This window comes from Ornithorhynchus anatinus, chromosome 18 (assembly GCF_004115215.2).
Source record: "Ornithorhynchus anatinus isolate Pmale09 chromosome 18, mOrnAna1.pri.v4, whole genome shotgun sequence".
Lineage (NCBI taxonomy): Eukaryota > Metazoa > Chordata > Mammalia > Monotremata > Ornithorhynchidae > Ornithorhynchus > Ornithorhynchus anatinus.
This window is the reverse complement of record NC_041745.1, coordinates 28,707,816-28,732,697: the sequence shown is the minus strand read 5'-3', so window position 1 is coordinate 28,732,697 and position 24,882 is coordinate 28,707,816. Positions and strand designations below refer to the sequence as shown.

General features: G+C 45.8%; 1 protein-coding gene across 4 annotated transcripts in view; it reads left to right on the top strand.

The window, feature by feature from the left end:
- Positions 1-1,564: 1,564 nt before the first annotated feature.
- The window catches only part of UBE2K (ubiquitin conjugating enzyme E2 K), a 68,817-nt gene continuing 45,499 nt past the window's right edge, over positions 1,565-24,882 (top strand). For 2 of the 4 annotated variants that reach the window (XR_003766071.1, XR_003766070.1), the window contains exon 1: positions 1,565-1,791. Coding sequence is in view for 1 of the 4 variants with exons in the window: in XM_029083081.2 (XP_028938914.1) it covers positions 1,729-1,791 (63 nt within the window). In the remaining 3 variants the exon portion in view is untranslated. Of the gene's footprint in view, positions 1,792-3,456; positions 3,522-24,882 lie in introns of those variants that run through there. The other 2 variants (XM_029083081.2, XM_029083082.2) reach the window with 2 other exon arrangements.

The following is a 24,882-nucleotide window of genomic DNA, read 5'->3' as shown; positions in this document are numbered from 1 at the left end:
TAAGCCCGTCAAAGGGCAGGGACTGTCTCTATCTGTTACTGATTTGTACACTCCAAGCGCTTAGTACAGTGCTCTGCACATAATAAGCGCTCAAAAGAAGCGTGGCTCAGTGGAAAGAGCACGGGCTTGGGAGAAAGAGCACGGGCTTGGGAGTCAGAGGTCATGGGTTTGAATCCCGGCTCTTCCACTTGTCAGCTGGGTGACTGTGGGCAAGTCACTTAATAATAATAATAATAATAATGTTGGTATTTGTTAAGTGCTTACTATGTGCAGAGCACTGTTGTAAGCGCTGGGGTAGATACAGGGTAATCAGGTTGTCCCACGTGGGGCTCACAGTCTTCATCCCCATTTTACAGATGAGGTAACTGAGGCACAGAGAAGTTAAGTGACTTGCCCACAGTCACACAGCTGACAAGTGGCGGAGTCGGGATTCGAACCCATGACTTAACATGGGGCTCACAGTCTTCATTCCCATTTTACAGATGAGGTCACTGAGGCACAGAGAAGTGAAGTGACTTGCCCACAGTCACACTGCTATCAAGTGGCAGAGCCGAGCTTCGAACCCATGACTTAACTTCTCTGTGCCTCAGTGACTGCAACTGCAAAATGGGGATTAACTGTGAGCCTCACGTGGGACGACCTGAGGACCCTGTATCTCCCCCAGTGCTTAGAACAGGGCTCTGCACATAGTAAGCGCTTAACAAACACCAACATTATTATCATTACCTACCCCAGCGCTTAGAACAGTGCTCTGCACATAGTAAGCGCTTAACAAACACCAACATTATTATCATTACCTACCCCAGCGCTTAGAACAGGGCTCTGCACATAGTAAGCGCTTAACAAACACCAACATTATTATCATTACCTACCTCAGCGCTTAGAACAGGGCTCTGCACATAGTAAGCGCTTAACAAACACCAACATTATTATCATTACCTACCCCAGCGCTTAGAACAGTGCTCTGCACATAGTAAGCGCTTAACAAACACCAACATTATTATCATTACCTACCCCAGCGCTTAGAACAGGGCTCTGCACATAGTAAGCGCTTAACAAACACCAACATTATTATCATTACCTACCTCAGCGCTTAGAACAGGGCTCTGCACATAGTAAGCGGTTAACAAACACCAACATTATTATCATTTCCTACCCCAGCGCTCAGAACAGTGCTCTGCACACAGTAAGCGCTTAACAACTACCAACATTATTATCATTACCTACCCCAGCGCTTAGAACAGGGCTCTGCACACAGTAAGCGCTTAACAGATGCCAACATTATTATTATTACGTACCCCAGCGCTTAGAACAGTGCCCTGCACATAGTAAGCGCTGAACAGATGCCAACATTATTACTATTATTGAATGAATGAAATGAGTGAAGGTCGGCGCTAGGGGGCGCCGGACCTCCGGGTCGGAGGGGCGGGGGGGGCTTCGGAGCGCGCCTGCGCGGTGGGATCTCGGGCGCGCGGCGGCGCGAGGGCGAGTGGAGGGGGGGGGTTGGGGCGCCTGGCGGGCGCTCGTCCGCTCGGCGCATGCGCCGGCGCCATTTTGGCGGCCGTCTGCGGAGGCCAGGCCACGGGGAGGACCAGCCCGGCGGCGGAGGCCAAGGCCGAGGCCGAGGCCACGGCCACAGCGGCCACCGGGCAGCCAGGCGGGAGGGAGGGCCTGACCCCCAGCACCGGGGCAGCGGCAGGAGGCCGGGGCTCGTCTGCGGCCCGAGCCATGGCCAACATCGCCGTGCAGCGGATCAAGCGGGAGTTCAAGGAGGTGCTGAAGAGCGAGGAGGTCAGTCAGCCACCGCGGGAACACGCCCCGGCCCGCACATTGGCACCCCCGCGCACACCCCCCCCCCCCAGCATCCCCAGACCTCGGGGCTATTGTGCACTGGACCTCACACGCACGCACACCCCCCCCCAAGGCCTCAGTGGTTCGGGGATATTGGGCACTGGACCCCCCCCCACACGCACACAGCACCCAGAGCCTCAGTGGCTGGGGGGTATTGTGTCCTGGGCCCCACACAAGCACACACACTGCACCCCAGCCCTCAGGGGCTCGGGGCTATTGTGCACTGGGCCTCACATACACGCACACAGCACCCAGAGACTCAGTGGGTTGGGGATATTGTGCACTGGGCCTCACACAAACGCACACACACAACACCCAAAGCCTCAGTGGCTCGGGGATATTGTACACTGGACCTCACAAACACACACACAACACCCAAAGCCTCAGTGGCTCGGGGATATTGTGCCCTGGGCCTCACACACACACAACACCCAAAGCCTCAGTGGGTCGGGGGTATTGTGCATTGGACCTCACAAACACACACACACAACACCCAAAGCCTCAGTGGGTCGGGGATATTGTGCCCTGGGCCTTACACACACACACACAACAGCCAAGGCCTCGTGGGCTCGGGGCTGTTGTGCACTGGGCCTCACACAGACGCACACACACAACACCCAAAGCCTCAGTGGCTCGGGGATGTTGTGCCCTGGGCCTTACACGCACACAAACCCAAGGCCTTGTGGACTCGGGGGTATTGTGCATTCGACCTCACACACACAACACCCCAAACCTCCGTGGGCTCGGGGATATTGTGCCCTGGGCGTCACACACACACACACACCACACACATAAGGCCTCCATGCCTTGGGGATATTGTGCCCTGGACCGCACACACACACCCCCCCCCCCCCGGCCTCAGTGGACTCCGGGGTATTGTGCCCCTGGACCTCACACACACAACACCCAAGGCCTCTCTGGGCTCAGGAATATTGTGAACTGGGCCTCGCCCCCCAACACTTGAGTGGGTTTGCACATACACATGCACACACACCCAGGCCTCAGTGGATTCTCATACCACACACACATATGCCCAGACCTCTGGATTCTTTCATTCTCTCTGTTTCTCTCTCTCTGTCTCACACACACCACCTCCACACCCCAGGCCTCAGTGGATTCTCTATGTAGTAAGCGCTTAACAAATACCATCGTTGTTATTGTTCTCTAACACCGCTCAGACACACGTGTGTGCACCCACACCCACCCACCTACACCTCTAGGCCTCAGTGGATGCACACACACACCTCCACCTACCTTAGGCCTCAGTGGGTTTTCTCACATACCCCCCTAGGCTTCAGTGGATCCTTTCTCTCTCTGTCTCTCTCCACCCACACACACCTTCAGTGGATTCACACTCACCCCAGGCTTCAGTGGATTGTTTCTCTGTCACACACACACACACACACACACACACACACACCACCCCTCTCCCCAGGCCTCAGTGGATTCTTACACAAGCACACACACCCCACGGGCCTCAGTGGATTCTCTTTCACTCACACACACCTCACAATGGATTCTCTCACACACCCAAGCCTTGGTGGATGCACACACACAAACACCCAGGGCTCAGTGGATTTACACACACACATAGGCCTCAGTGGATTCTCTCTCTCACTCACACACATACACTTCAAGCTTCGCTGGAAGAGCCCCCTTGGGTCCCCGAGGTAGGGTTATGGGGAGGAATCAGGATCATTTAAGGAGATGGGAACACTTTAAGGATTAGTGTTTCAGTAGGATGGATGGATGGGGAAAGACACTTTTCAGCTGAAATTTGAGGAGCTGCATTCCCAAGCACATCATTCTCTCAGCTCACCTTTCTCCATCTTCTGGTCCATTTCGTGATCATCTTGGGCTTTCCGGTTGGAGTATATGGACTTTTGCTCTTGAGGAAATTAAAAACCTCTTTTTTGTTTTTTTGTTGGGGAAAGACAGTGGGTTATTGAAATGTCAAAGTAATTCGAATGTTCTCATAGCATTAAATGTAAGGATTTTTCTAAGTGATGCTTCTATGGCTCTCTAACATTATATGTTAAAGAACTAGTTAACTCTGAATTAACTAGTGTGATATTTTCCCGAAACAGCCCTAAGAAATTGTAGTTAGATTAATGAACTATTTGTTTTTCAAAATCTTCTTATGATTAAGTGGGTTCTGCATTCATTATTTTTCAAAATGAATATTTCTAGGTACTTCTGTAAATGCCTAGTTTTATAAAGAATTATCATACATTAAATCAGTGCCATACATATTAGGGGAGTCTGAGAGATGGTTATGTAGGTCAGATACCCCATGTCTGGTCTCTCTAAAACTAAGTTAACTGACATCATCTTTAATAATCATGGAAGATAAGCCATGCCTTTGGTTCCTCTGTCTAAGAATAGTCATGGTTCATTCTCTGATGGAATTTGATCATAATAGTAGCAAATTTCTTTGGGATTGCATTTTCTTTCCTTTATACAAGCTCTGGCATTAGTTTTGATCCAAGTGGCTGAGGTTAGCTCTTTGTAACTTCTTCCTTCAGTGTGGTACTTAGCTAGATTATGATGACCTAGTTCCTTGGATTTTTTGAATGTATGTAAAAGTGCTGCTTGCGGGTGAAGCTCAGATTTTTTTTTTTTTTAATTGAGGAAGAGTCTGAAATTGGCAGACACTTTGAGCCAAGGCATACCTGAGTCATCTATAGATGTGTCTGATTATGTGATAAATATCATCCAGGTAGGCAGTGGATCTGGCATGATGCAATCATTTTTGAATATTCATTTGGAATATTTTCACCTGGTTCCCCTGTTTAGTATTTTTATGAACTTCAATACCGTATAGACATATTTGAGTATATACAGTGGGTTCCAGATTCTGGGTCTGTTCTTCAGACCATGTATAGGAACTCTGAAATGTTTGTTCCAGTGTCAAAATGTTGACTGGAAGAAACCACTGCACTCTAAACAGTATAATAAAAGAAACGTCTATTGTGGCGTAATAGATCTGATTCTTTTTCAAAGGTAGTGCGTGATGCAGGACACTTGACCTGAATATTTACAGGGACTAACGAAATAGCCCAACAGATTGGATTAGTGTTTTAAAAACATTCTCATATGATAAACACTGCAGGTTAAAAATAGTTTATAATCACTTTCGTTTCCTTCACCTTGAGGTGGTAGTGTAGACTAAATGAGGATGGCTTATGGTTTATAAAGCGACCAAGTGTCTGGTGTCTCAGCACTTGAGATGGTGGATGTTGACGATTCTTGAAGTACAGAAACAACACAGGAAAGTAGTATTGGGGTTCAGTGGCATTGCAGAATTGGATATTAATGTTGATGTGACTATGCCCCTCTCCGGTAGTCAAGTTATTGAGGTTGCTGTATATCTGAAAGTAGTGGCATGGGGCACTCACCTGACTTAGGGACTTCTTTCAGTTTCCTGGCATCTGTGCCAACCAACAAGATGGCTTTGGCAGTGTCAAGGGCTTGGAGATGAGGCAGTCGGTGGTACATATCCCCAGAATCCTGTTTCACCTACTAAGTGGGGGGCAGGGGAAGGAAAGGAGAACCATATTCCTCAGCTGCTTTGTTCTTGGGTGATTTTACTAAAACATCAATATCGTTAAAGTATTGAAATGGCTCACCTTCGATGAGGTCAGGATAAGTGAGGTGATGGGGAGAAGAGAGTGAACAGGAGGAGATGCGAGTAGAGGTGTCTGTGTGGAGTAGAGGTGTCTGTGTGGAAACAGTATATCTTCACATCCACCAGAAATGCAAGGAAGTAATGCCTCCAGAAGAGCCATTTGGAAAGGGCAGGTAGGGAAGAATAGGAACTGTAAAGTGAATCAGTCAGTCAATCAGGCAGACAATAGTATTTATTGAGCACTTAATGGTGTGCAGAGCACTATACTAAACACCTGCGAGAGTACAGTAGAGTTGGTAGAGTTGGTGGTGGACACGTTGCTTGAGGGGTAGAGTTGGTGAGTACCCTCAAGGAGCTTACAGGTTGGTGGGAGAGACAAACATTAAAATCAGTTTCAGATAAGGGCAGTATAAGGATTTATATATGTGCTCTCAGGGAGGTGGGAGTGAATATGAAAGTGCTTAAGGAGTGTAGACTAAAATGCATGGGTGATGATGATTGTGGTATTTAAGCGCTTACTATGTGCCAAAAAGTGTTCTAAAGCACTGGGGTAGATACGAGGTAAATGCAGAATTGGGTGAGGCAGTCAGTCGAGCACTTACTGTGTGCAAAGCACTGCACTAAAAGCTTGGGAGAATAGAACATAACAGATGTGGTAGACTGGTTCCCTGTTCTTGGAAGAGATATGATTTTAGTAGGGTTTTGAATGTGGGGAGAGTGGTGGTCTATGAAGAGGGAGTTCTGGGCAAGGGGTTGGTGATGACATAGATTAGATCGAGATACAGTGAGTAAGTTGACTTTAGTGGAGTGAAATATGTGGGTTGGGTTGTATGTTAGGTTACGGAGGTTAGCTAAGAGGCGGGAGCTGATTTGAGTGCTTTAAATCTGAAGGTAAGGAGTTTGATGTGGAGCTGGATGGATTGGATTTGCAACCTTTTCACCCCAACTTCCACAGCACTTCTGTATATATCTGTAACATTTCTGTTAACGTTGGTATCCCCTTCTAGATATCCCTCCTTGTGGGCAGGGACTTTGTCTACTAACTCTGTTATGTTGTCTCCTCCCAAGTGCTCAGCAAGAGCTCTGCCCACAGTAAGTGCTCAGTAAATGTGATTGAAGGTCAACCATTTTGGGAAGGGAGATGTAGACTGAATTTTTTTTTTAGAAGAGTTATCCATAGAACAGAATAAATATGGTCTGGAGGGGGAGGAACAAGAGGCAGGGAGGTCAGTGAGGAGACCGATGCAGTAGTCAAGGTGGGATTAGTGCCTGGATCAGCATGGTAGCAGTTTGGATGGAAAGGGAGGGGTGCATTCTAGAGAGGTTATGGAGGTAAAACTGACAGGATTTGGTGACATTGAAAATGTGGACTGAATGAGAGAGATGAGTCAAGGATAATCCCAAAGTTACAGGCTTGAGAGAAGGGGGATGGCGGTGTTGTCTACTGTGATGGGAAATCTTGGGGAGGGCAGGGCTTGGGTAGGAGGATGAGGAGTTCTGTTTTGGTCATGTTTAGTTTGAGGTGTCGGCGGGACATCCAAATAGAGATGTCCTGAAGGCAGGAGGAAATATTAGACAGCAGAAAAGGAGAGAGATCAGGGCTGGAGATGTAGGTTTGGGAGTCATCTGTATAAAGATGGTAGTTGAGGCCGTAGGAGCGAATGAGTTCTCCAGGGGAGCCGGTGTAGATGGAGAGTAGAAGGGGACCCAGTACTGAATCTTGAGGGATTCCCACAGTTACCAGGTGAAGTCTGTAAATGAGCAGCCACTGAGCGCAGCTTCAGTGTCAGTGCCTAGCTTAGATAGCGTTTCCAAGAGAAGAGGTGGGCCGCAGTATCAAAGGCAGCCGAGAAGTCGAGGATTAGGATGGAATAGAGGCTGTTGGATTTGGCAAGAAGGATGTCACTGGTGACAGGGCAGTTTCCGTGGAGGAGGCAGAAGCCAGATTGCAGAGGTTCAAGGAGAAAAACGAAAGCAGCTGGAGGAGTTTTGAAAGAATGGTAAGAGAGCGAGAGATAACTGGAGGGAGCTGCGGGTTTAAGGGAGAGGTTTATTTTTTAGGATAGGGGACATATAGGTGAGTTTGAAAGCATTGGGGAAGGAGCGATTAGAGAATGAGCAGTTGAATATGGAAGGAAGGACGGGTATTAAAATGCAGAGATGGGGTTGGAGGCACGTGGTATATTCTAAGAGGAGGAGGACGAGGGAGTGTTTTTAGATCCTGCAAAAAGCGATGAGAGAGTGGAAGAGGGGGCAAGAGGAGGGTGAGATTGGTCAGTTGGAGGGCAGGTTTTAGGGAGATCACACCTGATAGTTTCAATTTTTTATCAGTAAAACCGGTTGCTGGGTCATGGAGAGATGGAGGAGGCAGGGACACAGACGGTTTAAGGAGGGAGTTGTAAGTCGGAAACAACTGGTGTGGGCAATAGACATGGCAGTCCAGGGTGGAGTGTTGGTGCTGGGCAGAGGTATAGCAGGTGAGAATGAATGGAGTTGGACAAGAACCCTCTGGTGTCTGGATCTCCTCCAGTAGCTCTTGACAGCTCGAGAACAGGGATGGAAGAAGTGTTTTGAGGGAGGAAATCCAGGGCTGCGGGTTGGTGGCGCGAGACAGTCCATCGTATTTATTGAGCTCTTAGTGTGTACAGAGGACTGTACTAAGCACTTGGGAGAAGACAGTATGACAGTATAACAGACAATTCCCTGCCCTCAGCAAGCTTAGGGCAAGGGAGCATGTCAAGAGAAAGGTAGGTTGGATATGGATACCGAATGGGGCATGATGACTTTGGAAAATTGGAATGGGCAGAAAGTTTGGCGGTCTCTGGGGGGAACAGGACAGTTTTGCAGGGCGGGGTGTGTCTCGGAGAGAAGGCAGGGCAGGGGATTATGGTCAGCATGGAAAATTTCAGAGCTGGTAGGTTTAGTGATGATACAATAACTGGGAATGATGAGATGGAGTTTGCATCCAAGTTGGTGAGGAGGTGAGGTTGGGTGGAGCAGGATGTTGGTGCAGTTGAGCGGTGACTGGCTGCCAGAGGTCATCAGGAACATCCCCAGGGAAATCGATGTCACTGAGAATCAGTGGAGGGGCAGAGAAGAAATGGGGGAGGGATCATCACTGTAAGGACAGAGCAGAAATGGGAGAGGGATCAGAGCAGCGTTCATAAATTTAGAGGCGGGACCTTGCTGAACAAGTAATTGGAGTGAGTGGTAGAGGTGAATGATTAGACTCTAGAGAACCTTTTAACATTATTGGGAATTTTAAAAATCAACATGAATGTGCTTCTTTATGCTTCTTTGGTAGGAAACTGACATGTTAAATGACTCAGCTCTCTAGCACATAACCACACAAAGAAGAACAGCCTTAATTCTTTGTCTTGTGTAAACACAGACTTGAATAATTGGTTAAGAAAACATAGTAATTATGACCTTTTGGGATTGCATTTTCTAAATTGATTATTAAAGAGCCCTAGTAAGTAAGGACAGGAGACTTTTTCTTTAGCTGCATTTAGGTGTTTGATTTTGAATTCAGTTTCTTCAAACTAGAGTAAGTTTATACTAAAATACACTTAAAGGTTCTTAAACTTTATGGTTAGCTTTGGAAAGACAATCCAGATCTTTCCTAGGCTGTGAGTTTGGCAGCATAGAGGGAAATCCTTCTCAAGTTTCCTTCATCTGAAATTTTTACATAAAGCTTCACTTGCCCCATGTTTACATTCACTTTATTACATGAAACTAATGTTGTTGATATTTTAAAAGTATTCAAGGCATCACTCGTTATGGGCTAAATTAGATACATTACTAGGTAGCTTACATTTTAGTTAAATTTGAGATGTCCTTTGAATTCAGCATTTTGGTAAGCTTGAATCACAATATAATGCTGTTTCAAAAGACTACAGGTTGATACAAAAAAAACTCGTGTATTTTTAGTACGATTTTCGGGGATGTATTTGAATAGTCACTAAGGGTTTGATTTCACGCAGTACAGTATTCAGTGGTATTTATTGAGCATTTACTGTGTGCAGAGCACTGTATTAAGCCCTTGCGAGAGTACAATATAATAGAATTGGTAGAAACATTCCCTGCCCACAGGGAGCTTACAATTACCTTTTAAACTTTTTAAAATAGTATTGGTTAAGCACATATGTGTCAAACACTATTCTAAATGCTGGAGTAGGTACAATATAGCTTTTAGGTCCACCTATTTTTATACCAATTTTTCAATTTAAAAAACTTAGAACCGAAAAGACTTCCAGGTTTCTTAGAGGATGGAGGGGTTTGTGAAATACCAGGCCAGAGACTTATTTTGAAAAGATGCTACCTGAACTGAGCTTGGAAATATTTCATTTAAAAGATTGTTAGATTCAGTTTTTGCTGTGTTCTTTTAGACTTGCAACTCCTGAGCAAATCATGTGTTTAGACAAAGATAAAAGTACTATTAGCTCTGTTATTTTGTGCTACATCATGCCCTCGGGATAATGATTTCATGTTAAATTCATAAATATCCTTGCAAATGTGTCCATTCAGTTGGTAAAATTTGCATCTGCAGCTAAAGAACCTTACCCAGTGTGAGACAGTGGCTGCCTCCAACCTGATTGTCTTCTGTGTTCTCCAGTGCTTAGCACTGTGCTTGGCACATAGTAAGCACTCATATTAAAATTGTGGAAGTGAAATAAAAATGCAGTGATGTAGATGTAATTGGGTCCAGTTTGCTGCATAAATGTTTGGCCATAACTTTTCATATCCGGTCTGTGACCAAAAAAAACCACACACAACAAAAACACCTGCCCTCTGAGACTGGGTCCCTTGTGTAGCAGAAACCATCTGATCTGATTATCTTGTACCTACCCCAGTGTTCAGTACAGTGATACATGTTTGGCACATAGTAAGTGCATAATAAATACTACTATTATTAATAATCATAATTGGGAAGCGACATTGCTTAGAGGAAAAAACCCAAATGGGAGTCAAGAGTTCCAAGTTGAAGGTCCAACTCTGGTGCCTATCATCCGTGGGACCTTAGGCAAGTCACTTAACTTCTCTGTGCCTCAGTTGTCTGTAAAATAGGGGAAAAATACTTGTCTTCTCTCCCTATTAGTCTGTAGGTGCTGTGAGGGTTCGTTCATTCAATAGTATTTATTGAGCGCTTACTATGTGCAGAGCACTGTACTAAGTGCTTGGAATGTACAATTCGGCAACAGATAGAGACATTCCCTGCCCAATGTGGGCAGTGTTCAGTCTACCTTGTATTTATCCCAGGCTTAGCACAGAGCTTGGTTCATAGTAACTGCTTAATAATAATAATAATAATAATAATGATTATAAATTAATTTAGGCAAGAGCAGTTAGAGAAAGGGTTATAATTGAAAGGCAAAAACAGTATATTTAAAATTATTTCTTTGCATAAAGGCAGTGTAAATTAAGGGCATTAAAGTGTTGGTGATGACTGACTGCAGAATGGACCTAAAGTAAATAGTCCATGTAGTTATTCACTTGGAGAAAGAGTGAGGAAAGGTGCAAAAAATCCAGAGGTAAACAGTTCCTAGTGAATTGATGTTCTCTTAGAATTAGTTTATGAAACCATTCTGGTAGAATTTTAAAAATGGCCTAAAATCCAAGTTTTCTTTTTGGGTTGAAGTTCCTTTTAATTTGAGCCAGAAGGCTCTAAAGAAACATAATGAGCTTTCCTGGACAATTTCAATTATGAAGAAGTTATGTTAGAAAAGATTTCCTTTTATATATACATCTTTGTGCTCATTTTTATGTATTTGTCACATTATCGGTTCATTTCTTAGCTTCTGTCCTTTTTTAAAAAGCAAGTGGTACTTCTTAAGCACTTACTATATAGTAAGCACTGTATTAAGCTGTTGAGGTAGATTAAGATAATCAGGTTGGACACAGTCCTTCTCCCGCTTGGGGCTCACATTCTGAGTAGGAGGTAGAAGGATATAATCCCCATTTTATTGTTAAGGGAACTGAAGCTCAGAGAAGTAAAATGATTTGCCCAAGGCCACACAGCTGGCAAGTGGCAGAGGGGATTAGCTCCTAGGCCCATGCTCTTTCCACTAGGCCACACAACTTCCCTTTGTTTTCTAAGAATTTTCAGCCAATAATACATAAAAATGTTGGATTGAGGGATGTATTAATACTGTTTTTGAAATTCTGTTCCTTGTTTAGAAATGCAGTAATAACTTCTTACGTCTCACCTCGGTACAGCGAGCAAGTCTGTGAGAATAAGTCCCTCACCTTTGACTAAGCAGCAATTTGAAAGGATAAAAAGAGCACATGTTGGGGTAGATTTTTTTTTACTAATTAATCCTGACTTTATCAAAAGGACATCATATCTGTTCAACAAACTGGTCCTTAAAGTGTGATGTAAATAAATATATGTGTGTATATATATATTTTTTTGAATGTTGGTTTATATTAAGCAAATACCTCTATCCGAGAGAAAGATGCCATCATGCAGGGGCAGTGATTTTTCACTTAATGCAGAATATCAGTCACTGTCCCTGGTTCCTTTGTCTTGAACTTAAACTGCAAGCCCTTTTCAATTTTAGACTCTTTGGGGGTCAGGGTTGTGCCTTATACAAATAATGATAATACCGATTGTGATGCTTGTTCACAGCAGACTTGAATTCTCCAGAAAAGAAGTCTCTCCTTCTGCTAGGAGGCCCGAGGCAGTGCTCGGTAATAAAGGCCGAGTACAGTACCTCGTTCCTTGTTTTTGAGTGCTGAAAAGGCTGAAATGAGCTGCTGCCATTTCTTTTCTAAAAATACATAGAGCCCAGACCTTTTTATAAAACCAAATGCCTGCATGCCTGGAAATGCGTCTCTTTTAGGGGTTGGAGTGTCTGCATTTTTTAAATGCAGTGCTGGCAAAGTCTGCCATCTTGAGTGATTATGGCTACCTGCCACTTAGGGTGCTTTCTCTTGGTCTCATGACTCAGGTGTCCTAGAGTGACAGAGTATACATTTTCTCACTGTGCTGCTAAAGAAAGAAGTGGGAAGCCGCATCAAGGGGGCCTGTATCCCTTTGTAAGACCAAGCTAATGTTTAACTGTTGTAGTCCTGATTCCTGAGCGTTCATCCTGATTGGGCTGGTTTTTAAGTCCTTACTGTGCCCTAAGCCCTGGGGGAGATGCAAGTTAGTCAGGCACCGTCCCTTGTCCCACACGGGACTCGCGTCTAAGTAGGAGGGAGAACAGGCATTGAATCCCCATTTTACAGGTGAGGAAGTTGAGTCACAGAAAGTTGAGTGACTCCCTCAAGGTCACACAGAGGGCAACCGGCAGAAGGAGAATTAGAGCCCGTGTCCTCCCTCTGAATTCCCGGCTCGTGCTCTTTCCAGTGGGCCATGCTGCTTGCTTCACCAGTTCAGCCAGTCTCCCCTACCATCAATCATATCTTTTGAGTGCTTACTACGTGCAGAGCACTGTACTGAGCACTTGGGAGAGTACACCAGAGTTAGCAGACGCCTTCCCTGCCCATAACAAACATACTGTACATGAAATAATACCCAATTTGGAAAACAAAGGTCCTGGAAGACATTGAGTCTGCAAGCGTGGATGCCAGTGCTCATCACAACGTAAGCCTGCTAGACAAGGCAGGGGAGCAGCAGGAGTCTCAAGTAGCAAAGAGCAAAGAAGGTAGACGAAATGTTCTAAAGAGGCAGGGAAGTACAGCCTGGACTTATATTTTTGTACTGCATGAGGAACACTACTCACGAGGGTCCCAATCTTATCTGAATACCAGACTCTCCCAGCCAAGGGATCCATTCTCGCAACTGCGTCTCCCGGCGTGTGGGGATTTGCTGATGGTGGCAGGCTCGGCCCTACTAAGGGAAACCACCGGGGACTGACACATAGTCATTTCTGCTCAACCACCTTCCCTTCTCTACCCTTCCTTCCTCTTTACCGAACTAACAGCCCAACATCGGGATTAAGGGCCCACCAGCCAATTGATGGCCCAGTCGGGCAAGGCCCTTTGAACACATGATCTGTCTGAAAGGGTTTCATTCCCCGCCCCCCAGCCCCTCTAACCAAATACTTACGAAATAAAGTGAAGCTCTGGGGAAACACTTATTCCATTATATCTCCTATGTACTAAGCACTGGGGTATATACAAGACAATCAGGGGGCTCCCAGTCTAAGTAAGAGGGAGAACTTAAGACGGATATTGAATCCCCATTTTACAGATGAGGGAACTGAGGCACAGAGGTGTAAAGTGTTGCGCCCAAGGTCACACCCCAGGCAATTGGTCGAGCCAGAAATTAGAACCCAGGTCCTCTGACTCCCAGGCCTGTGCTCTATCCACTATCCATTAGTTAATCACTTAACCCGCTGCTTCTCTGTTGCTGGGTGTTGTGACAGTGGGTACCTCTGAAATACCCAAGTAGGCTATGTGAGTCGCCCTACAGAAGGAAGGCTTGTGTTTGCCCGTGCCTGTGCCAAAATCCGTCTTTGAAATCTTTTGTTGCCATCCATTCCAAGGGGCACAGGGGACACTCGGTGGAAATTGACAAGTTATGCCGTTTTGGCTAAGGCAGGTGGAGCATCGAACCTGGGGCGTGTTCCCGTTCCACAACTTTTTTTGCTACTTTTTATATCCTCTTACACTGCTCTTGGATCTATTGGATACAGCTCTGGCTTCTGCGCTTCCTGAATTGGGGCTCAGCCCGGCCCCAAATTGGCCCCAAACCTGGCTGAGTTTGGGAGGAGGCCTGTCCTCACTTCCGGATGTTTGGAATACCCACTATGGTACGAGCGGATGGTTTATCTCATTGACTGCTGGCCCTTGTTGCCAAAGAAGTGCATATGGACTTAATGTTACCCTTGGTTTTTTTTTTTGTTGTTGTTTGTTTTTTACAGCATTTGTTAAGCACTTACTATGTGCCAGGCATTGTACTAAAATCTGGGGTAGGTACAAGTTCACAGATTGGACATAATCCCTCTCCCACTCCACAGTCTTAATTCTTACTTTACAGATGAGGTAACTGAGGCCCAGTGAAAAGACTTGCCGAAGGTCACACCACAGACAAGTTATGGAGCTGGGATTAATAATAATAGTAATGCTACTTGTTAAGCATTTACTCTGTGCCAAGCTATGTTCTAAGCACTGGGGTAGATACATGATAATCAGGTTGGACATAGACTACCCTTCCCACCTTTTACAGATGAGGTAACTGAGGCCCAGAGAAGTGAAGTGACTCACCCGAGGTCTCACAGCAATCCTGTAGTGGAGCTGGGATTAGAACCCAGGTCCTTCTGACTCCCAGGCCCTTGTTCTATCCACTAGGCCAAACTACTTTTCGTGAATTCTCTGATTGGGTGCTTTGGCCCAAGGAGGCCTGAAACAGGAGGAGGGAGATGTGCAGGGATGAAGAGGGCCGGCCCCCGTCTGCCTTAGGGAAGCCTGATTGGAGAGCTGGACTGAAGCCTCTTCTCATCTTGCCTTCACATCAAGGACAGAATGGCACAGAGTGCAATGGGGACCCAGGGCAGAAGTGGGGGCTGGAAATGGGAGAAGTGAGAAGTGAATCCAAAAGCAAAATGGCAGGACACAGCACCATTTAAGCCATATGTGGGACCTGTTTTGCCAGAAAGAATGGTCTGCCTTGCCCCCCCCTCGCCGCCTCCACCCAGCTGATGTCAGGGTTGCTGTGCAGAGCTACTTCCCCATTTTGCTATAAGACAGTCTGAATCAGTAGTAGTCACCATTAACTACTGGGGTGTCAAAAAAGCTCTAGTTTCTACCACCAGAGACTCGGTTTGTTTCTTTCCGGCTTCAGAACTCCACCCACCATTACCTTTGTTGCAAGTAAACGAAGGTCTAGGCTTCATGTGAAACTGTATGGCAGTTGTTAAAATTAGGCTTTGAAATATCCCTGTATTTGCACTTCAGAAATCAGTTAATCATATTTACCGCGCACTTACTGCATGGAGGGCACTGTAGTAAGTGTTTAGGAGAGTACAGCACACCAGTGTAAAAGACACATTCCCTCCCCTCAACGAGTTTACGGTCTAGCGATGCGCTTATAGCTTATACGCTTTTGATCTCTTTTGTTTAGTCATGGAGTGCACAGCTCTTACTACTACAGTTGCATCATTTTATCACCTGTTCTACCTCACAACTCTCTGCGTAGATTGTCTCTCATTTTTCAGATGGTCACTGAGTTCAAATAAGTCCTTAGATGTAGCACCTCATTCAGTTCAGGCTACCCAGAAAACTCTGGACGTGTGATACCAGGATCAGAAGTTGTGAGGAAAGTTCTAGGTTTGGCTAGGAAGTAAGATTGGTGTGGACAGATATTGCTGTATTTTTTTTTTTGGCCATATTTGCTATAAGCTCTTGCAGTTAGAATAGTTGTAATTAGACTTATCCCACATGCTTAATTAGCACGGTCCCAAGAAGTTCTGTTTTCCATAGGCAGTCACCCCCGAGGGACTCTTGCTTTTACCCTGGCTTTGTTCTATTTTGTGTGCCCGCCTTAGAGAGTAATATCAGCCCCCGTAGGGTTGTGAATCTACCTGCAAAAATATAGCCTGTATGGAGAGCAATAATAAAAAGTGTGTCTTTAAAAAAAAACACCCCCAAGATGGCATATTTAGATGGATTTCAATTTCATTGTGTATTTTTATGGAAACACACTTGTGGGTTTCCTACTTTGTACACACATGTAGTCTTTAGTAGAATTCAAAATAATCAATTCCTTTTAAAATGTATTAGTAATTTAATAAGGAGCATATATTAGGTGAGACATTGAAGCATCCAGCATGCGCACGCGCGCACACTCACACATGCCAGAGTGGCTGAAGAGAGAAGAATCCAGGTACTAATAATTGGGGTAGGGTTGTCGGATGGCTTTGAAGATAGGAGGGGGGCCTGATGTATGATAAAGGGAGTTCCGGGCCTTGGGTTGGAGGGCAAGATGAGAGTGGCGAACAGATCGGGGAGGAGGCCTGGAGGAAGTGAAATGTGCAGATGGAGTAATGGGAGGGTAAAGGGTCTTTGTTGGATGTAAAGGAGGATGGAAAGTCATTGGAGGGTTTTGAGGTGGGGGATTCTGCATAAGGAAGCTTCCCTTAAGGGTAGCAGCATGGAGCGTGGACTAGCCCAGTCTAGGTGGGATGAGTCCTTGAGTCAGCAGAGCGGTTCTGTTGATGGAGCAGACAGGGCAGATCCACTAAATGCTTTTAGGGAAAAATCGCCAAGGTCTAGCAGTAGATAGATGTGGAAATGGAATGATAGCGAGGAATCGAGGACGACACCAAGTTTGTGGACCTCAGTGACAAGGTGATGAAGGTCTTGTAAGCAGCGATGGGGAAGTCAAAATTCAATCGGGTATTTATTGAGTGCTTACTATGTGCAAAGCAATTGTACTGAGCGCTTGGAAAGCTGCAGCATAAGAGTTGGTAGACAACATTTCCTGCCTACAATGAGCTACAGTCTAGAGGGGAAGACAGACATTAATGTAAACAAATTATGGTTATGTACATAAGTGCAGTAGGACCGAGGCAGGTGCAAAGAAGAGAAGTGGGGAGGGTTTGGGAGAGAAGTTGACAGGTTCAGTTTTAGGTATGGTGGGTTTGAGAAGCTGAAAGGCCATCCAAGAGGAGATGTGGGATTGCATAGTGCGGGAGAGGTCAGGGCTAGATGTCCATTAGTGAGTCATCCACTTTAGAGGTGACATTTGAGTCCAGGAGATTGAATATAGAGCGGGCACACCAAGGTTTTTCAAAAGTGAGCCACATATGACCAGAAATTCATGTGTGTGTGCGGGGCCTCAGGAATCATTTTATTAATAACTGTAGACTGCTACCTAATCGATAATGTGGATTTTTTTGTAGCAGTGATAAGTTTAAAAGCAGTTGAATCTACTTTGCCCCAAAGTGTAGAGTCTCTACCGCAGTGCTAGCTGTTGGTCAACATGGAACAAGTCGACGGGAATCCTGGCATTTATAACAGACTGAGCATTTCTTGAGGACTTTGAGGTGTATTCAGCCACACCACATATTGATTCTGCCTAGGCCCTGTGACCTCATGAGTATTGGGTAGTTGGGTGATACAGGCTTTACTGCATTTCAGCCAAGTGGGGCACACTCAGTCTGCAGATGACACATTTAGCACTCCTGGGGTAAAAGAAGGTGCTCAGCACAGTCACTGGGATTTATTGAGCACTTAATACACTTGGGAAATACAGTGCAAAAGTGTTGGTAGACTCATTTCCCTTGCCCACAAGGAGCTTACAGTCTTGAGCTGGGAGGCATACGTGAGAAGTAATTTACGGGTAGGTACATAAGTGCTGTGGGGCTGAGGGTGGGGTGGCTGTCGTGCTTAAAGGGGATAGAGATTTACAGGAGTAGTGGGAGAGGAGAAAGAGAAACGAAAGGAACACTTGGCGAGGTGGTGCTGACTCGGCAAAACCGAGAGCAGGTTGGGCCCTGGCGTCCAGGGCAACTGAAAGGTCAAGGAGAAGACAGGAAACTCCCGGGCAGGGAACTCGCCTGCCGACTCCAAAGTATCCTACTCTCCCATGCACCCAGTACACAGCAGCTGTTCCACAATATCACTGGTGATGGTGAGGGAGGAGTAGAGCCTGCTGGACTTAGGGGGTTATTGGTAATTTTGGAGAGCTCTGCTTTGGACATGTTAAATTTGAGGTGTCTGCAGGACATCCAAGTAGAGATGTCCTGAAGGCAGGAGGAAAGCAGCTTGGTGTAGTGGCTAGAGCATGGGCCTGGGAGTCAGAAGGTCATGGGCTCCACCACATGTCTGCCATGCGACCTTGGGTGAGTCACTTAACTTCTCTGTGCCTCAGTTACCTCATCTGTAAAATGGGGTTTGAGACTGTGAGCCCAGGGACAGAGACTGTGTCCAACCCGATTTGCTTGTATTCACTCCAGCACTTAGTATAGTACTTGCCACATAATAAGTACTTGAATACTGTCATTATTATTATTATTATTATTGTTATTAAATGAGATTGTAGGGGAGGAGAGAGGTTAGGGCTGGAGATTTAGATTTGGGAATCATCCGCATAAAGGTGGTAGGTTGAAGCCATGCGAGTGAGTGAGTCCTTCAAGGCAGTGGGTGTAGCTGGAAGAATAGAAGGGGATCCAGAACTGAACCTTGAGGGACTCTCACACTTAGGGGCTGGGAGGAGGAGGAGCCCGTGAAAAAGACTGAGAATGAGTGGCCAGAAAGATAGGAGGAGAATGAGGAGAGGACAGTCAGTGATGCCAAGGTTGGCTAATGTTTCCAGGAGAAGGGGTTGGTTGACAGTGTTGAAGGCCGCCGAGAGGTTGAGAAGGAATAGGATAGAGTGGAGGCCATTTGGTTTGGCAGGAACGGGATCATTGATGACCTTTGAGAGAGTAGTTTCGGTGGCGTGGTATTGTTGGAATGTAACCTCCCAAGTGCTTAGTGCAGTCCTGTGTACGTAGTAAGTGCTCAGTAAATACCATTGAGGGAAGGGGGTGAAAGTCAAATTGGAGGAAGTCAAGGAGGGAATCGGAGGAGAGGAAGTGGAGGCAGTGGGTAAGATAACTCGCTCAAGGAGTTTGGAGAGAAAAGGTAGGAGGGAGTGTGTTGCAGTGTTCTGCCTGTGTAAGCGCTCAATAAATATGACCGAATGAATGATGGGATGGCTACCTGAGTTAGTGCTGGGACTGCTCTGTCTGGTCCATTTCCCATTGCTGGAAAGGTAAAGCAGGAGTGGATGAGGTCTTGGCCTGGTGCCATTTATTCTAGGCAATCATGGTGCAGGATGTAACCCTTCTGCTCCTTGGGAAAGGCCTCCAATCAATCAATCATATTTATTGAGCACTTACTCTGTGCAGAGCACAGTACTAAGCGTTCGAGAGAGTACAGTAGAGCAGAATTGGTAGACACGTTCCCTGTCCACAATGAGCGTACAAGTCCAGACTCAACTCAACAGCATCATCCGAAGTACCTAGTGAGAGTCGATTAGTTGTCCAGCTTCCTCAGCCGTTGGAAAGTCCTGCTGGTTCCAGCTCCAAGGTAAAAGTGAAAGAAGCTACAGCCAGAATCTGTACCTTGGCAAAAGTCTCCAATAGGAATTTTTCAAGAGATGTTCTGTGTGGGGCTGTTGCAGGGCCCTAGGTTTAGGTTCACCCTAGAAATGCTAATCAGCTTTTCATCCTCCTTTTGGATATTGTGAGTAATTTTGAAGGGGGATTTTAGCTTGCTCAGCTGTCAATTAAGCATCCTTCCTATGTAGGAAGGCTGGAGTTGCAAAGCTTCAGAGCTGAGCCACTGGAGAGACCTGGGTCCCTCAGATGGGTTCCAGATCTCCCCTTCCCCTCCCCAGAGAACCTTGCTGCCAGTTAATTCCTCTCTGATCTAATGGTATAAGTGCTTTTTTAAAACTCGAAAGATGTACTGGTTGACCCATTATAGAAACTTTGCTCTTAGTGCTGGGTTTGGCATATGGGTGTTTTTCAAGCTGCCACAGGCAGCTTGATTGGGGGGGTAAAATAATATTCTCATGTTGCGCGCTCAAGGGTTTTTTTTACTCTTGGTGTACGGCTACCCAAACGTACGGTTGACAACATCCTGATGGCAGGTTGTGGGGGGCACTCTTCTAGGCTCTGGGGAATGTGTGGCTTTGATGCAAAAATTTAGATGCCCTTGGATTTAAAACTAACCCTTAAAATCTGATTATTCAGAATGGAGAAATACCTTTTCCTAGCAAAACCCCCAAATGAAAAAGTTCAGTTTTGATGACTCTTTCAAATGCAACACTTTAATTTTGCACCCTCCTCAATCACTTACACAGATATCTTTAACACTCTACCTGAAGCCCACACCACTATAAGGCTTTCATCATCTCATTGTTTCTCTGTCTTCCCATTCCTGCAAAAAAAGCCCTGGAGACCTTGCTACTCAGATCCACAGAGGCCCTCGCATTAACTCACTCAGATGCGGGCATTTGTGTGCAGTGATGTCAGAAACCTACATTTAGGGTAGAAAGACAAGACTAAGCTCAGTGCTTTTAGGTTCTTTATAAAGCGACATGGATTTTTTCCACAAATGAACTAAATCAGTTTCCCAAGGGGGTATTTACTCTTTCTACCGGTGAATGGATCTAGATTGACTGCTGACTGGAAATCCATTCGCAAGGAGTTGAATGATTCTAAATTTGGTGTGGAAATCCAGCTCAGCTAGTCTGGGGCTTTCAAAGAAAATTTTTTGTCTTCTTAGAGAAATGAATGAGTACATTTTCATTCAGGCGCAATGGCACCCTCCCATTAGTGTGGACTGTTGAGTGCCATTGAAATTTTTGGATTACATTTCTCTCTAGACCCAAAAATAGGAAAAAACCCCTCCTTTTCAATTTCAGCACAATTCTGGGTAGACGGACACTTTAGTTCTTGATCACCACTCAAAATCTCAAAGAAAGACTAAACAGAATATTTTCTGCTAATGAAAATAAGCCTCCATTGAAAGTTCCAACTGTAACTTACATTCATCATATGAGAGAATTGTAACAAAACCTTGCTCTCCTCTTCCCACTCCCTTGCTTGGGACTCCTTGCTTTCTTATTTTTTAAAAAATGGTATTTAAGCACTTACTATGTGCCAGACACTATACTGAGCACCAGGGTAGATATAGGCTAATCAGATTGGACACAGTCCAACATGGGGTAATGATCTTAATCTCCATTTACTGATGAGGTAACTGAGGCCCAGTGAAGTGACTTGCCAAAGGAGTCACACCAGACAAGTGCCAGAGCCAGGATTGGAACCCAGGTCCTTCTGACTCCCAGACCCGTGCTCTATCCACTTGTCCACCCTCTAGTGCTCTGCACATAGTAAGCATTCAGTAAATACCATTGATTGATCAGAGCCTGGACTGTGCCAGTTAGCATCAGTGACTCATTAAGTCTCTTCCCCTCCTCGCTCTTTTCAGGAAGCCCTCAAGTCTTCCAGTCAGCCAGCTTACAAACTCTGCTTCTCTGGCGCCAGTTTATTCACTGGGCCCCCAGCTCGTCTATCTTGCTGCTGACCCCTTTCACACGTCCTCTCCCTAGCCCAGAACTCCTTCCCCTTCCATGTAAGCTAGACCACCACTCTCTCTACCTTCAAAGCACAATTAAAGTCATATCTCTGTGAGGCCTTCCCTGATTAAGCCCACTCTTCCCCAGCTTGTTCTCCCTTCTGTGTCGTCTGTGCACTGGATCTATGACCTTCAGGCATTTGACATTTGCCCCAACCCCACACCACTTATGTAAATATCTTGAAATGATTTATTATAAATTATTAATGGCTGTCTCCCCATCTAGACTAAAAGCTTATTGTGGGCAGGGAACCTGTCTACCAACTCTGGTGGGGGGTGGCGATGGGGGAGAGAAAGATGAAAAGAAAGTCAAGGAAATTCCAGGGCTTCTTGCATGGAGAGGATTGTGGTGGTGTTAGGAATGATAGGAAACTTTGGTGGTAGAGAATATGAGTTTAGTTTTGGACACACTGAGCCTGAAGTGGTAGCAGGACATTCATTTGGAGATACTTTGAAGGCAGATGATTGCGAGGAGGTTTGAGGTTGTGGTTAGTAAGGTAGATATGGGATTCATCTACGCAGAGACGGTAATTGAAGCCATGGGAATGAGAGTAAAGGAGAAAAGGGGACTCAGAATAGAGCCTTGAGGGACACCCACAGTTAGAGGTTGAGGGCAGAGGATGGGCCAGAGAAAGAGAAAAAGCAGCAGCCAGACAGTACCCCAAGAGAGAGGTGCCAGGGAAAACCAAGGTTAGATAATATTTCCAGAATAATAATAATAATGCTACTTAAGTGCTTTACTATGTGCCAGGCACAGCTATAAGCACGGTTAGTTTCAGGATACCAGGTTGGACACAGTTTCTGTCCAACATGGGGCTCACAGTCTTAGTCCCCATTTTACAGATGAAGTAACTGAGGCCCAGTGAAGTGATGTGCCCAAGGTCACATAGACGTGGTAGAGCCAGGATTAGATCCCAGGTCCTTCCAACTCAGCCCCGTGTTCTGTCCACTAAGCCACACTGCTCCAGAAGAGAGTGGTCCACAGTGTCAAAGGCAGCCAAGTCATCTGTTCAATTTTATACTCTCTCCCTCCATCCTCCGCCCCTTTTCATATTCTTCATAATAATTGTGGAATTTGTTAAATGCCTACTATGCGCCAATCACTGTACTAAGTCCTTGGACAGATGCAAATTAATCAGATTGGTCACGGTGCCTGTCGCACATTGAGGCTCATAGTCTGAGGGCAAGTGAGAGCAGATATTAAATTCTCATATTACAGTTGAAGAAACTGAAGCCCAGGAAAGTGAAGTGATTTGCCCAGGGTCCCACAGCAAGAAAGTGGTTGAAGTCCTGATTAGAACCCAAGCCCTCTGGCTCCCAGGCCCGTGTTTTTTCCACTAGGCCATGCTGCTTAGGCAGAATAAGTTGAGGACTCTCTCTCCTTCCATTGAATCCTCTGGTCACCCTATCTGCCCATACCTCTGTCCAGTGAAGAAGGTCCAGTAAAATGACAGGGAATGTTCCCTTCTGTTGGGCACTCTCAGGTGGCCATCTCTAGTGTAGCAGTAGCCAAAAGAGGCCGTATGACTTAGTTGTCATCTAAAACTAAAAAAAACCCCAAAAAACCCTTAAAGGGACGCCTCACTGGCTGTCCAGTGCCACTAAACTATCCCCCGCAAGTTGAACCGTGGAGGTGTGAGGTGTGGAGGAGAGAAGGACCCTCCACCTGTTTCCAAGGAGTGAATCCTTTTCCCGTATTTCCCTCTTTTCCCTCATTTTACTCCTTCCCCTCCCTCCCACAGTAAATACTGAGACCTTCAGGGAGTAGCAGTGTAGTATGATCACCTGGCAATCTGCCTCATGGCAAACCTTGGGAAGCAAATGCCTAGGGCGGGATTCACATCATAAAAGCCCAACTCAATCCTATCCACGTACCTTTCCTAAAGATTGGTGAATACATGGTCTCACTGCCCCCACGGCACTGCTCGAGAAATACTGAGCGGGTAACTCCCCTGCCCCCCACCCCAATGATGACACCAAGGAGTTGTGCCATTCATTATGGATAGGAGGCATCTAAATTGACAATGCCAGTCCTCTCCCAAAATACAGATTAGCCCTGGACCAAACAGAAAATCAATTAAGCTTCTCTTGCTGCTCCTGGGGAAGATGTGTTGTTGTCCTCCATGTCCACTGTCTCTTCTACCTTGTGATCCATAGGGAGATGAACTCAGAGCAAATGGCAGCCTTTTTCCATCTATTGGGCTTGACACTGTCAGTACCCAGAAACAGACAGGCACACAGATTCCCAAGTCATCCATAAAGGTATTCCCTATGACCAAAAATGTGAAGGTATCGGTTAATAGTTCCACCCTGACCACAACAAAATAACTAGGAAGACCCTCCTGGACTCAGATAACGTCGAAAATATAAGGTCATGCACGTCTGCTTGTTCCCCATAGCTAGAGTCTCATCAATGAACTGCATCTAGCAGCCCATTAATGCAATTTGACTTCACCATTCATACCTCCCCGATCTACAAGGGTCCTGGTTGATCTTCCCAGTCAAACAGTCTTGAAATTACTCATCTCCAGGCTCTGCATTCCACAGACCCTTTGGGATATAGAGTGCCAGAAAGAGCCTCTGTAAATCCAGTGCCTGCAGAGCTCAGGACTCACTTGCCTTTGAAAGAATTTTGTGGTATGTAGGTACTTACTATGTGCCAGCCACTGTTTTAAATCACATCAGGGTAATCAAGTTGGACCCAGTCTGGGTCCCACCTGGGGCTCACAATCTTAATCCCCATTTTACAGATGAGGTAACTGAAGCACTGAGAAGTTAAATGACTTGCCCAAGGCCACAAAGACAGGTGGCAGAAGATGAGGTCAGAGGACTACATGACCTGCTTTACAGCCAACCTGGTCATGGAGGTGAAGTGACACTGTAGCAGTAGTCAGGTAAACTTGAGTGAGGAAATCCACGGCGGTCTGAAAGCGTTACCCTAGAGCTCAGATCATTACGTTAGGCCATCAACTTGTTCCCTAAATAACCTGTCCCCATCGCTAAGGGAATTAAGGTTTTCAGTCTCCATGGTTTGCTCCGATTGTCTACTTTTGGTTACTTGTAATAATAGTTGTGCACCTCACTAAATAACCCATCCCCATTGCCAGGGGAATTAGTATGTGTAATTTCTCATGATTTGATTTGATTTGAACATGTGGTTGCTTGTAATAGGTCTGCATGTCAGGCCCCGAGTCCCACCCTTCCTTTCATACTACTCAGGGACATGTCTGCAGTCCCCCAGTATCATTCGTTCTGGTCTGTGTTTCCTTGGGGCACATCACAAAAGTGGGTCTGACAGCCTTAGACACCTTCACAATCCCTGG